The 15,373-nt window shown below is 45.5% G+C and overlaps 1 protein-coding gene across 3 annotated transcripts in view; it reads left to right on the forward strand.

Moving 5' to 3' along the window:
- LRGUK (leucine rich repeats and guanylate kinase domain containing) overlaps positions 1 to 15,373 on the forward strand; it is a 58,276-nt gene that overhangs the window by 24,561 nt on the left and 18,342 nt on the right. For all 3 annotated transcript variants that reach the window (XM_051612234.1, XM_051612251.1, XM_051612242.1), the window contains 5 exons: positions 2,730 to 2,826; positions 3,944 to 4,057; positions 7,073 to 7,274; positions 8,341 to 8,454; positions 13,171 to 13,328. In XM_051612234.1, coding sequence (XP_051468194.1) covers positions 2,730 to 2,826; positions 3,944 to 4,057; positions 7,073 to 7,274; positions 8,341 to 8,454; positions 13,171 to 13,328 — 685 coding nt within the window. The remainder of the gene's footprint in view (positions 1 to 2,729; positions 2,827 to 3,943; positions 4,058 to 7,072; positions 7,275 to 8,340; positions 8,455 to 13,170; positions 13,329 to 15,373) is intronic.

The following is a 15,373-nucleotide window of genomic DNA, read 5'->3' on the forward strand; positions in this document are numbered from 1 at the left end:
GCACCCTTAGGTGCTGCAGGGGTGAATTGTAAGAAAGGGACCATGGGCACCTGCAAATGTGAGAAGGATTCCTCAGACTTCTCAGCATCACAGGACCATGCTCTGCATGTCATCATAGGATCACAGAATGGTTTGGGTTGGAAAGGACCTTCAAGATCATCTAGTTCCAACCCCCCCTGCATGGGCAGGGACACCTCCCACCAGCCCAGGCTGCTCCAAGCCCCATCCAACCTGCCCTTCAACACTGCCAGGGATGGGGCAGCCACAGCTTCCCTGGGCAACCTGGGCCAGGCTCTCCCTACCCTCACAGCCCAGAATTTTTTCCTCATGTCCAACCCAAATCTCCCCTTTTCCAGTTTAAAACCATTCTCCCTTGTCCTATCACTACATGCCCTTGTCAAAATGTCAATGTGATGCCTTCTCCTCTAACATGATACATCACAGTGAAGGAGCCTGGATATATTTCCCTCTGCTCTGTTCTCAGCTTATAGCTATTTACTGGCTTAGGTCATTAAACTTGCAAGCCCAAAGGACACTTAAAAAGATCTGTGAAGGTTATGTGACAGGAAAAATCACTTTTTGCCTTTGTTTACCCAGAGAGGTAGTAGATGCCCCATCCCTGGAAGCATTCAAGGTCAGGTTGGATGGGGCTCTGAGCAACCTGATCTAGTTGAAGATGTCCCTGCTCATGCAGGGGGGTTGGACTAGATGGCCTTGAAAGGCTCCTTCCCACCCAAACCATTCTATGAATTCTATGATACTGGGTTTTGAAAGGCTAGATAGGAAATTACAAACCAATTGAATGCCAATTGAAATATTCCAAGCACTATGTTGTTTTTTTTTTTAAAGAGCATTGTTTTTATGCTGTGTGTTTTATTTCCTTAAATGTTTGTGCATGTGGGGGGGTGGGGGTGGGGGGAGGGAGGGGAAAGGGAGAGAGACAGAATCTTAACAGAGCAGAAAATTGCATCCATAAAGCAAAGTTGTATTCTAATTATTCAGTGGAGATTCAAGCAATTTTCTGGCTTACACTTTTAAATTTCCAACATTCCACTCATTAAAAATGTATTTCACATAAGATAGCCTGGCAGTTTCAATGTAAACATGGCCTTGCAATTAAAAAGGGTTGCAATTTTTAAAAGTGTTTCAAAAAATGAAGTGAAATTGGACCCTCCAACCATCTGGCTGGTGCTCAGGAATGACCTTTAGAGCTGGATGCATTCATAATATCTTAAAGAAAGTCAGGCCTTTGAAGTGAAATTACAGAGCACACTGGTCTCACCACAGCTTGCTGATAAAAAGAAGTGGGACCTTCTAATGCTGGGATAGTTAAGATTTCTCAAGCTCCGTGTTACAAACTAAACTTCTTAATGGTTTATGAATCTTGAATAAATGAACTGTGTCCAGCTCTGGGCCCCTCACTGCAAGAAGGGTCTGGAGGTGCTGGAGCAGCTCCAGAGGAGACAACGAGGATGGGGAAGGGGCTGCAGGGAAAGCCTGATGAGGAGAGGCTGAGGGAGCTGGGCTTGTTCAGCCTGGAGAAGAGGAGACTCAGGGGGGACCTTCTCCCTCTCTACAACCACCTGAAGGGAGGTTGGAGTCAGGGGGGTCGGGCTCTTTTTCCAGGCAACCAGTGACAGGACCAGAGGGCCTGGCCTGAAGCTGCTCCAGGGGAGGGTTAGGTTGGATATCAGGAAGCACTTCCCCATGGAAAGGGTGATCAGACCTTGGAATGGGCTGCCCAGGGAAGTGGTGGAGGCACCATCCCTGGAGGTGTTCAAGGACAGGCTGGAGGTGGCACCTGGTGCCCTGGTCTGGCTGATGTGGTGGTGTCAGGTCATAGGCTGGATCTGAGGTCTTTTCCAGCCTCAATAATTCTGGGATTCAGTGAAATGGCCTGGTGTTTTGGTTTTGTTTTGCCATATTTTCCAGGACAATGCAGCAGAATTCAAAGAGTTAAAATGGTATCAGTGTGAACCAATGCCAAAGATCCACATTAGGCTTTTGTTCCTGTCATAAGCAAAATGAAAGCAGAAACAAGCAGCAAAATTTATTTTCCCTAGATAAAACCTGAGCCCCTGCATACTTGAATCTAAAATTACTACATTCATTGAATTAGGTGGGGTTTTTTGGCATTCTTAGGGGTGTTTTTTAGTGTTTCATCTTGGCAATAAGCTCACATACCCAAGGTTTATCTTATTGTCCTGATGCAGAGGCATGCAATTACTTTTCCTGCCTTGAATCCCACTTATCTCCCTCATTTCAGAATTGTTTCTCCCCTTATTATTAGGGGACATTGAACTTTCTATCTCTTTCTGAACAGTTCAGCCTAATTCCTAGTCTCCTTTTCCATCTTTAGGTTCCTACTTTATATCATCCACCAGCTGACATAACTGGAAAAAAAAATGGGTTCATCATTTCTTTATTACAGGGGGCTGTGACAGCTTCAGTTCAGGCTGTCCTGGGTTGGGAGAAATTTATAACCAAAATGTAATGTTACATTTAAACTCTTTTTATTTTATTTTTTTTGTTTGTTTGTTTTAATTTATGGCTTAATCTTTCAAATGTGCAGCATTAGTGGTATGATTTGCACCTCTTTATATTTCTCCTATTTCCTCTCTTCTTAAAAATACAATGATTTGTAGCATTCTCCCCCCCCCCCTCCTGTTCCATAGCTGCTTCTATGATTGAAAACAGGTGATTTCTTTATTACACCATCTATCTTCCAGTCCCTGTCACACCACTAGGAGAGCTTATTTTGGTGAAGAAAACAGACTTGATTACTACTTCATATCCCAAGAAGCATTTGGCAAAATGGTGAACACAGTAAGTACCTGATTAGGATCCTGGATTTCCACACCAGAAATGAACTCTACTGAAATCAGGTCTGATTTGTTGTATTTTTGGTTAATATTAAGTTTGTGTCTGTCTGTGCATGATTATTCTCTCACAATTATGTGTCTTCAGCTCATAGAGGCCACAAATTCATTGTATATTTATGCTGTCTGTGAATGCATAGAAAGCATTGAATGGGCATAATGGTCAGGAGGGGTCTTTAAACAATAGTGTAATGTAAAAATAAACTTATTTCCATATGCAAAGACCCTGTGTGTGCAGGAAAGAGAACCTCTTGAAATAGCTGACATCTTTTTATCCTCCCCCTCCCATTTTTCCTTTCTTCCAGCAATCCCTGCAGGGAATGCATCTTTTAAAGTTTAGCCAATTCCCCCTCGAGGCATTGTGTTTCTCTCTCTGAAGGCAAAGTGCCTCCAGCTACTGTTTCTGATGCCTTTTTGCTGCCTGCAATAAAACTTGGGCTTGAAAAGCCCCAACAGAGCTCAATATTTGTACATACACAAATGGAGGAGCCAACACAGTCTGAAGCAACCAAGCTGGTCCTTAATGGGAACTCTCAGTAATCAAGCAGTTTGAATTTTACAAGCATATAATTTGCTCACCTCTCTCTAGAGGTACTATTGGGAAGCAAAGTTTCAGTTTTTAGCTTTGGGGTCTCTTGGTGAATTAATTATGCATTCTCCTTGCAGATTTGTTTCTGTCCCTTCTTTTCTTTGGCATCTTCTCTTTCACATGGCGTGGCCAGGTGGTTGGATGGCATGTCCAAGGAAAGCTGCCCCTGGCTTTAGATCTTGCTTTCTTCACAGTGTGAATGAATAACCAAAGAAACCTTAAACCTGTCAGCAGTTTGTTTGCAAGACACTGACTGGCATTTGATTATCCATGACCAAATCACAAACCCTCTACCCTGCAGGACTGAGTGTTGCTCTTCTCTGAACTCTCACTTGCCTCATGATCATCGATGATTTGGGCAGGGAGAAACTTTGTAGGGAGAGAAAGCAAGGGAGTCCAGAGTGATTATGCTCCTTTAAGGAAATTTTTTCCCTTATAATATTTCCTGTGTGATGATACTTGGTTTGAATTTCAGGGGAAGTTCATACTAACCTACAAACACAGTGACTATTACTATGGACTTGCAAGAGACACTGTAGAATCAGTTGCCAGAGAGGGGCTTGCAACCTGTGTTCACTTAGAAATAGAGGTAAGGTTTACTTATTGCTACAGTTTTTAATGTTGAGAACTGTCCTTGGGAGGAATTGATGCAGTTTGACTAAGGTTTTGTTTCAGCTGCCTGGGCATTGTGACACAAGAGACATCCTAGGCCTTCTGCCCAGCCTACAGCTGCTGCTACAGCTGAACCAGTTGTGTGGGCTGCTTGACTGGTGGAGCTGTTTGCTCAGAGGAACTGCATTTTTAACTTCACTGCCTGTGTCAAGTAACTCTCCACTGTCTGGATGTAAACCACACCTCTCCCTTTATAGGACAAGGGTGATGGTTTCCAGCTTGAAGAGAGGAGATTTAGGTTAGACATTAGGGAGAAATTCTTCCCTGTGAGGGTGGTGAGAAAATGGAACAGGTTGCCCAGGGAAGCTGTGGCTGCCCCATCCCTGGCAGTGTTGAAGGGCAGGTTGGATGGGGCTTGGAGCAACCTGGGCTGGTGGGAGGTGTCCCTGCTCATGCAGGTGGGCTGGAACTGGGTGATCTTCCAGGTCCCTTCCAACCCAAACCATTCTGTGACTCAATGATTCTATGATTCAGTCAGGTGAATTCTTCTCCTGGCTTCTTAAAATTTCCTGGCCTGTTTTTTCAGTCTTCAGCAGCCTCTTCTCCTCACCACATCACCAGTACTTTCTGTTACAGTGTCCTCAGCTTTTCAGCCATGTGCTTTCCAGCCATCAGCAGTTCCTGGTGGGCCCAGCTGCAGGCCTGCTGATCATCTCTAAAAGATTGCCATGCTTCTCCTTTGCTGATGAAGCAATGGAGGAGGCAGCCAGGCCCAAGGCAATATTTTGGGCAGAACTATTGAAAAGATGCAATTTCTTTGAGGGTTTGCTTCACCCTCTCTGAGATTTGTCAGGTGAACCTGCACAGATGGCAGCCTCTCAGAAGTCTTGCTGTGGGAAGAAACTGGGTCACAATCAAAGTGTCAACATCCATCTTTTGGAGTCCCAAAACAATAACTTCTGAGCTAATTTTCTAATCATGGATTTCTCATCATCTTAGGTGGAGATTTACTAGCTAGGGATTGAGGTGACAAAAAGGAAAAGCTTGCTACATGTCCTTCCTTCCAAATTTTTCAACAAAATAAGCTCCATCTAGATGAGCTTTCAAAAGGAGAGTCTCTACAGAGTGTCCAGAATGTCATAGTGAGTGTTGCTGGTTTTCACCCTCTTTGTAGGATTCAGCTCTACCTGTGGGGGATTACAACAAGCTAACAGATACTCCTACACTCCATGATAGATGAGAAAAGATAACAGAGATTTAGAAAGTAATGTAGGAGACTGCAGTGCTAAGGTAGGATCCTAAGTTGTGCATCCAAAGTTGAAAGAATGACTAGGGAGACCTGAGCAAAGTTTGACACTAAATGTAACTAATTTTAGGATGATTTCTTTGTTGGTGAAACTAATGGTCAAAAAGCTAGTTTTCAGGGAAGAACCTTCATTTTTAAGGATTTTTAGTCCCCTTTGGCCCAAGTACATCTGTACACATTTACTGGCTTGCATCTAAACATACAAATAACAAAAGCAGCATGTCAAGTGCTAAAAAATTAGTAGCTCCATGCTCAAATGGTCCACAATTTAATGCTGCAACCCTGCTCTGAAGTGCCTGCTACTTGGCTGATATTAAACAGCAAATTAATAACTGAATCTCTATGTAGTTCCCTTTCCTCTTTTTTCCTCAGTCTTGTGAGAACTGTGAATCACCCTCAGGCTCCCCTGACTGCAACAGGCAGTGAGTGGGTTTGTTGTCTTGCCAGACAGACCCTGAATCTGTAAAGGGAGACAAATAGGAAAAGATAAAATCTAATGGAAGGGGGTGCCTTTTAGAGCTGTCAGTTCTTCACAGAGTAGATGTGTTCTCAAATAATTTAGGAGAAAGAACATAATGGAATGTCATGTTTATTCATAAGGAGGTTAACCCAGCAACACTGGCAGTGACCATAACTTTTTCTGGGTATTACCAGAGCTACTGTCATGGACAGGCAGCTAAAAAACTCCTTTGTCACTGAAGTTTCAAGACCACATAGTAATTATGCATAGTCTTGTATCACAGTGGACTCTGCTAGCAGATGAGAAACAATAATGGTGAGTTATGTATCTGAGGAGAAGTTATCCAAGTCCATTATCTTCTGTGAGGCTCATAACAAAAGTGATTTAGCACTATTAAAAGAAATTTTAATTATGGTCTGTGGGCTGGGACTGAAAATTTAGAGCTGTTCATTCCCTTTAATCTAGAGTGTATGTTTCACTGATAAAAGAGACTGGCACACATTTTAAAAGTTAAATGTTGCTGAGTCTACACTTGCAGATAGTGAAGCTGCTGCTCTCCTGGCACACAGTTACAGGCAGGAGTAAATAGATCTGCTGTGCTTTCCCTCTGCTTCTGGAGCCAAGTACCTGCAGAGCAATTGAAGGAGCTCCACATTCCACCCAGGGGTGTAGGGTCAGAGTGGCTAGTATGTCTCTTTCTCAGAGAATCATAGAATCACAGACTGGTTTGAGTTGGGAAAGACCTTAAAGATCATCTAGTTCCAACCCCCCTGCATGGGCAGGGACACCTCCCACCATTCCAGGCTGCTCCAAGCCCCATCCAACCTGCCCTTCAACACTGCCAGGGATGGGGCAGCCACAGCTTCCCTGGGCAACCTGGGCCAGGCTCTCCCCACCCTCACAGCCCAGAATTTCCCCCTCACATCTCAGCTCCAGCTCCCTCTGCCAGCTGGAAACCCTTCCCCCTGCTCCCATCCCTCCCTGCCCTTGTCCCAAGCCCCTCCCCAGCTTTCCTGGAGCCCCTTCAGGCCCTGGAAGGTGCTCTCAGGTCTCCCTGGAGCCTTCTCTTCTTCAGGCTGAAGATCTTGAGACCTGTAGCTTGGATCAGGGTTTCCAGTATTTCTTTCACAGCAATTTGTGAATTTATCACCTGTCCTAAACTCAGCCACAAGTTCCATAGGCACTTCCAGGAACAAAACATTGCATTTCTCTGCTTCATTTTAAAGGGTGTTCATAGCTTGAAAAAAACCTACTTTAAACCCAGATATATCCTGGTGGTACCAACAGACAAAGAGAAATATGAGGGACACCTGAGGAGGAAAGGAATATTCAGCAGGCCAGAGATTGAAGAGGCAGTCTCCAGAGTGGACATGTACATCAGGATTAGTGAGGATGTTCCAGGATACTTTGATGCAGTAGTCTGTGCAAGTAAGTTAATCTCTTTCATGCTATAAATCTGACTTCTAATGTCACACCAATAGATGGACTAAAACTGCTGTGCAAACAAAGCCACAGGCAAATATTAAGCTAAGGATGACAAACAGTTTGATGTTCAGCATAACAGTTTAAACTATCCCTTAATTGGTTTTTTTTTTTCCCAGTTAATTCTTGTCCCAAGAATCCAAAAGCTCTGGAGATCTGTCAGGACTGAATGACTCTGCTACATCCACATTGTGCTTTAAGCCCATCTAGAAAACAAACCAACTACTGAACTCAGCAGCAGACTTGTCAGATCTGGTCTCCTGTGAGGATATTAAACTGATCTGTGCTAATTGTCTGTGGGTTTCTGTGCAGAGCTTAGAGGTACTTCTGATCTAACAGCCCTGATTATCTCTGGGCAGGATAGGTGGTTTTTTTTTTTTCCAAGTGTTGAAATGACAGCTGATGTGCAGTCTGGCAACATCTCACTGTAAAGAAGAGGCTGCTGCAAAAGCTTTTCCTTTGTGCAGGACTCTTCTGCTTTGTAACTTGCTCAGGTTCCCCAGCCTGAAGCAAGGAATGTCAGGGTGGTAGATAATTCATTAAAACAAATGTTTGCTTCTTGATATTTAGGACTTGAGGATAGCAGGTGGTAGGGAAGAATCCTTTTCTGGTTCATTCTCTGTCAGCCCTTTTGTGGAGGTGGTTTTTGTGGCTCACTGTAGTGATGGGGAAATGTGTCATTGTGGTATGAAATACTGTATTTCTAGCTATTTTCAAGGACATAGGGAGCTTGCAATTTAAAGAAACCAATTAAAGAAATGAAACACAGTAAAGCAAATTACAGAAGGAGAAGATTTAGCTGAGTAGAGAAACTGAGATGGATTTCAGATTATTTTCTTGAATGTGCTGTTGACAAAAATGAAGATTTTTCTCCCAGAGAGAAGCTGGGTGAGTTAATGCATTTCTGTGTCAAATGTTTGGGATTTGTAACTTTGTACTAATAAAAGTTTGGTGTTTTTTTTCCTTATGTGTCCTTCCTCTCCCCCCATGAAATGCACATCCCTTTCTGCAGATGACCTGGAGGAGGCTTTCACAGAGCTGAGTTTCCTTGTCAAGGCATACCTGGGTTTGGAGCCACCTGTGACTTCTGAGAGCACTCAGGACTTGGAGAGCAGAGCAGAAGCAGGTAGTGTGTCTGGGCACATGCTGCTGCTGGTTTTATCAGCAGAGTATTCCTACTTATTTGCCACAAGAATTAACATGTGAATGATGCAACCTGTGAGAATGCTTGTCTCTAAAAACCCCACATGCTTCTCTGTAATGGGTCTCCTGGGCTGGTTCCTCCCTGGAATCTGAATCTGTGTGCCCTGAGGCAGTAATATCTCTTCTGAGGATTCTTTTGGGCTGGTCTCCTGTTCATTTCAGATGAATCACAAGAGTGATGTGTGTCTGTGGATGAGAACTTTCTGCCTAACAAGCTGTTGAGCAACCAGAAAATGGCCTGGTACTGAGGTGCTGCTTTACTCTCTTCCCCAGGATAGCCAGAAGCAGAGAATCATAGAAACACAGGCTGGTTTGGAAGGGACCTGAAAGATCATCCAATTCCAACCTCTCTGCATGGGCAGGGACACCTCCCACCATTCCAGGCTGCTCCAAGCCCCATCCAACCTGCCCTTCAACACTGCCAGGGATGGGGCAGCCACAGCTTCCCTGGGCAGCCTGGGCCAGGCTCTCCCCACCCTCACAGCCCAGAATTTCCCCCTCACATCTCAGCTCCAGCTCCCTCTGCCAGCTGGAAACCCTTCCCCCTGCTCCCATCCCTCCCTGCCCTTGGCCCAAGCCCCTCCCCAGCTTTCCTGGAGCCCCTTCAGGCACTGGAAGGTGCTCTCAGGTCTCCCTGGAGCCTTCTCTTCTCCAGGCTGAACACCCCAACTCTCCCAGCCTGGCTCCAGAGCAGAGCTGCTCCAGCCCTCCCAGCATCTCTGGGGCCTCCTCTGGTCTCTCTCCACCAGCTCCATGTCCTTCTTGTGTTGGGGGCTCCAGAATTGGACACAGCAGCATGAAGTTTATGGAAATTAGGACAATAAGATGAGTGAAGGCACCTTATAAATGCACTCCAAGTGCTTTTGGTGCTGCCTACTGTGGGGTAAACCCCAGTGGTCACCTGTGTGTTTAACAGAAGCCTTTTAGCCCTTGAATGACCAAGGCTGGAGACTCTTCCATCACTTCCAGCCAATCCATGTGCATGCTGCTGCAAAAAGTGGTCACTCCAACTTAACCTCTCCTGCCAATGCCTCCAGACCTTCTGGTCTCCTCCTTGCTCTCATTCATCTGATTGTGCAGCCATTTGTAATCTGGATCAGGGAATGGTTCCATCTAAAATCTAATCTAGGGAAAAAAACCCACCAGCTTCCAGACAGATGAGTTCCCTGATCAGACTCATGATGCAGCTATAGAACTGGCTCAGGGAGGGAAGTTTAAGGGAAGAAGAGCTTCATGGCTGCTGGTGGGCAAAGAAAGGAGGAGTACTCTTGCCAGAGACAGCATAACCAAGATTAACTTAATTTATTGTGAGAACTCAGCTGTAACCCTTGAATTTATCCCAGAGAGTACAGGTCACCAGCAGGGATGAAAGCAGAATGTGATCTCTAAAATATTGAAGAAAAAGAAGATGTTGCACAACATGGACTAACAAGGAGCTCATTGATGTGAACTCTTTCCTCTGCCTCCAGGAGCCTCCATGGTTTGTGGCTGTCTTGATTAGACCTGTTGCTACTTGAGGGTTAATTAGTTTCCTTAGTAACACAGAGCCAATATTCATGACCTTCTGTGTGGCTCAGGAGACTGCAAATAAAAGTAGCTGAAGGGAGGGTAAAAATATCTGAAAATGTTAATGAAGGATAGTGTAAAATTCATCAGTTCATCATTTCAAGTAATTTTGTATCCTGAAAGAATTAATAAATACTGATTTCCCAGTGGACTTGCAAAAAGCTTCTACACACATTGTGGCATCTCAGTGCTACAGCAGTGGGGACCTTTCTGAGGAATCTTTTCAAATTTTAAACTATGTAGATTTAATTTTCATTTTCAGAGCTTCCATCTTTGTTTTAAGTGAGAAAGAAGACTTTTATTGCCTTCTTTACTATTGTGTTGTTACTTCTGTGTCTTAAAAACACTGGAGGCGTTTTGTCCTGAGAGGCAAAAATACCCAGCAAATGCTGACTGGGTCATCAGGCTGGGAGAGTTGGGATGTTGAGCCTGGAGAAGGCTCCAGGGAGACCTGAGAGCACCTTCCAGTGCCTGAAGGGGCTCCAGGAAAGCTGGGGAGGGGCTTGGGCCAAGGGCAGGGAGGGATGGGAGCAGGGGGAAGGGTTTCCAGCTGGCAGAGGGAGCTGGAGCTGAGATGTGAGGGAGAAATTCTGGGCTGTGAGGGTGGGGAGAGCCTGGCCCAGGTTGCCCAGGGAAGCTGTGGCTGCCCCATCCCTGGCAGTGTTGAAGGGCAGGTTGGATGGGGCTTGGAGCAGCCTGGAATGGTGGGAGGTGTCCCTGCCCATGGCAGGGGTTGGAACTGTATGATCTTGAAGGTCCTTCCAACCCAAACCAGTCTGTGATTCTGTGATTCCCTGAAAATGAAACACACTAGCCACTCTGCCCCTGCACCCCTGGGTGGATGAGGCTTGTGCAGCCTGGTCTGGTGGGAGATGTTCCTGCTCATAGCAGGGAGGTTGGAACCTGGTGATCTTTAAGGTCCCTTCCAACCTTCACCACTCTATGATTCTATGATCTGGAAGGAAGAAAAGGGTGGAGGATTACAGATAAAAGACTCATATCATAGTATTTTTGAAGACATATCCATCTGTATCTGAAGTTCCTTTAAAGGACTTTGTAGTTCTGAGTTCCTTCAGTGAGTGACTTGTCACCAGTTACAGAAACTTCCTTTATAGAATTAGATTTTGGTAATTCTGCTGTCCATAAAGTAACTTGGAAATTTGCTATGCACCATTAAATTCATTTAGAGCTTCGTTTATAGGTGTTTAAATAAATTTAACTATCCTGTTCCTAGAGATCAGCTCTTCTCGTGGACTGTGTGAAATCATTTATTTTAAAATCTTGCCCCAAGGTTGTCTTTAATATGGACATTTTTAGTAAGATAGTAGCAGGGGGAAGATTGGTTGTGTGAGATTATGATAGGTTGTTAATTCTTTTCTTAATGAACTGCTGTGCAAGATCTTTTGCTCGTGTGTAGAGTAAAAATACTGGGAGAAAATAGATAAGTACTTCTTTTTAGAAACCTCTAAAAGCAGAAGTATAATGCATTTCAGAGCTGATAACACTTTGTACTTGCCTTAGCAGCTTTCATCCATGGAACTCAGAACTTTACAACTGTTAATTATATCTCACAGCAGTCCTGGGAAGCAGGAGTTACTGTTTGTATTTTACAAATGAGGGAAGGGACTTTTATGCCAAAGACAGGTTAATTCTGCTGGTGGGCACCAGAAATCCCACTGGACTTCAGGCAGCCTCTGGAGTTTGGGCTCTGCTCCTTGCTCAGTGCCTGAGTAGTTCCCTGACCCTGCCACACAACCCACCAGTCTCAACTCTCCTCTGTTCTTAACACCAGATCTTCTGGCTGCTACAAACCAGGATGTAATGGCTGTACTGAGGGTCATCTGATGACTGTTGGAACTTGTTTATCAAGGCTTTTGCTAAGAAAAATAACCAGATTCACTCTATGAATATGCCCATGGGTGGGATGTCTCTTTGCCTTTCATCTACCACCTTTGTGTGTGACTTCTTAGGTTGTGAGCTCTTCTGCTTTGAGAAGACACCCACTGCAATCAAACCTTTCTTATGATTGGATTTCTGCAAAGACTGGCACATATCAACATTTATAAGAATATTTATGTGACTTAACTGCATTTTTAGATAACATTTTCTAGACAGGTTAAATCCCCCTGTACAGAGTTTTTCAAATTTGGGGGAAAAAACTGTTTCTTGAACAAGTGGGTTAGGTGTGTCTTCAGCTTTTTGGCTCATGTTCCTGCTGGATTCCAGCAGTAGGTGCAAGTCTTTCCATTCTGTTCACAGAAAATCAGATAAATAAGGGAAGAAAAGGTGCCCCACCATTCCAAGAACTCTGAGAAGGTTCAGACTTTAAGTAGGTAGACTGTGATCAGCTCAGAAGTCATAACAGTAAATATCAGAGCATCCATAACCAAATGAGCTCTTTTACATCTGGTTAAGCACCTCTTCCAAGTCCATTCAGTTTTCCCTAACTTTCATTTAAGGGAGGTTAATTTGTTATGTCTGTGACCTACTTGGAAGGTCTGAAAGCTTTTTGGGAACTGGGTGGTTGATGCCCCTTGTAACTGTCACAGTTACCTTTTGCAAATCCAGAACTGTGCCAAAAAGCAGCTGAGGATGGTTGCAAATGGGAAGGGTAGGAAGATGTGCAGGGGGAGGTTTAGGTTGGACATTAGGAAGAGATTCTTCCCCCAGAGGGTGGTGGAGCACTGGAAGAGGCTCCCCAGGGCAGCAGCAATGGCACCGAGCCTGACAACATTCAAGAAGCATTTGGACAACACCCTCAGGGACATGGTGTGAACTTTGGGGTTGTCCTGTTCTGGGGCAGGAGGTGGAGATGGTGATCCAGGCTGTCTGAGGAGGTGGTTGAGCCACTATCCCTGGAGACATCTAAAAAGACAGATGAGGTGCCAGGGGCCAGGGCTTACTGGTGGACGTGGCAGAGCTGGGGTAGTGGTTGGACTTCATGATCTTGAAGGTCTTTTCCACCAGAGTGACACTGTGATACTGTGAAATGAGCAGTTTCTTTCTGCTTGCTGTAAGCAAAGGGGTGTTCAGAATATTCTCATTTATTTTAAGAGTGTCTTTTCCACCCTAGGTTCAAGCAGACAGCCCTTGCAAGAGCAAAGATTGTCACCTGGTGGAGTCATCACTGGAACTCCTCAGTCTTCATCTGTCAATGAGTTCTTGGACTCTTCTGCCAAAAACTATCCTGGAGGGATCTTGGATAATCCTGCTGCACAACTGCACGCTGTGGTAAGGAGCAGAAATGCTAAGTTGTACTCAGAAAAATACATGTTGGCCAGACCTTGCTTCATCCAGAGAAAAATGGACTCTTGTTCTCTGGCTCTTTCGTGTCATTGTTCTCTACAACTACCTGAAGGGAGGTTGTAGTGAGGTGGGTGTTGGCCTCTTCTTCCTTGTGATTAGTGACAGGAAATGGGGTCAAGTTGCACCAGGGGAGGGTCAGATTGGATATTAGGAAAAATTTTTTCACAGCAAGAGTGGTGAGGCCTTGGAACAGGCTGCCCAGGGAGGTGGTGGAGGTGTCCCTGGAGGTCTTCAAAGACAGGTAGACATGCTGCTTTGGGAAATGGTTTAGTGGTCATGGGTGTGTAGGGCTGATGGTTGGACTTGATGATCTTGAAGGACTTTTCCAACCTTAATGATTGTATGATTCTATGATTCTATTATTTACTCGTTGGGTAAGGAGCTGGCTGGGTGGTCACACTCAAAGAGTGGTGATCAATAGCTTAATGTCCAGATGGAGACCTGTGATGAGTGATGTTTCCCAAGGATCAGTTCTTGGACCACTGCTGTTTAACATCTTTGTCAGCAACATGGAGAGTGGCATTGAAGGCACCCTCAACAGGTTTGCTGGCAAAACCAAAGTGTGTGGTGAGGTTGACATGCTGGAAGGGAGGGATGCCATCCAGAGCTGGGCTCCTGCAACTGCATGAAGTTCAACAAGGCCACATGCAAGGTCCTGCACTTGAGTCAGGGCAATCTCAAGCACAAATACAGGTTGGCTGGAGAATGGATTGAAAACAGCCCTGAGGAGAAGGATGTGGGGGTGATGGTGGATGAGAAGCTCAACAGGAGCTGGCACCACGTGCTGGAGCCCAGAAACCACCCTGTGTGTCCTGGGCTGCATTAAAAGAAGTGTGGCCAGCAGGGCCAGGGAGGGGATTGTCCCCCTCTGCTCTCATGAAACCCCACCTGGAGAACTGTGTCCAGTTCTGGAGACCCTAACATAAGAAGGACATGGAGAGAGTCCAGAGGAGGCCCCGGAGATGATGGGAGGGCTGGAGCAGCTCTGCTCTGGAGACAGGCTGGGAGAGTTGGGGTGTTCAGCCTGGAGAAGAGAAGGCTCCAGGGAGACCTTAGAGCACCTTCCAGTGCCTGAAGGGGCTCCAGGAAAGCTGGGGAGGGGCTTGGGACAAGGGCAGGGAGGGATGGGATGAGGGAGAAGGTTTCAGACTGGAAGAGGGGAGATTTAGGTTGGACCTGAGGAAGAAATTTTTCCCTGTGAGGGTGGGGAGACCCTGGCCCAGGTTGCCCAGGGAAGCTGTGGCTGCCCCATCCCTGGCAGTGTTGAAGGGCAGGTTGGATGGGGCTTGGAGCAGCCTGGAATGGTGGGAGGTGTCCCTGCCCATGCAGGGGGTTGGATCTAAATGGTCTTTAAGGTCCCTTCCATCCCAAACCATTCTGTGTTTCTATGATTCAACAATATTTACCAGTTCCTCAGAGTTAAAGGCAGATTGATGAGAATGAGGGAGATAAACTCAGATGAGAAGACAGCCTGTCCTTCCTGCTCAATTTCACACCAGAATAAATCTGGTTTTGTAGCTGATTTCATCCAGTTGGTACTGGTGTGAGGCAGCTGGGTGGTATTTCTCAGTTCTCCAACAAGATATGAAGCTGCCCTATTCAGAGGAAAAGAGTCAGATGCAGTTAACAGGATGATGAAGGTTGCTGAGGAACACCATCCTGTGGCAGTGGAAGAACATGTCCAGCTGAGTCTTTCCCTGGGCCTGCCAGAGGGAGCTGCCAGGGGGCAAACTGAAGCACATTTTTCCACTTGCCTTTACTTTTTTTCAGACAACAGGTTCTACAACATGCTTGGGTTTCAAAGAACCTTTTGCAACTTCAGCTTCATCCCTCTTTCTTTTTTCACTCCTTGCCAGTCCTTTCCCTACAGGCATCCCAGCTCCTCACAGGCACTGGGGGAGCTGGAGCAGATGTTTCTGGAGCTGTTTTTTGTACGACGACGACAGGAGAAAGAGGAGAGGGAACATGAA

Source organism: Apus apus, chromosome 1, assembly GCF_020740795.1.
Source record: "Apus apus isolate bApuApu2 chromosome 1, bApuApu2.pri.cur, whole genome shotgun sequence".
Taxonomy (NCBI): domain Eukaryota; kingdom Metazoa; phylum Chordata; class Aves; order Apodiformes; family Apodidae; genus Apus; species Apus apus.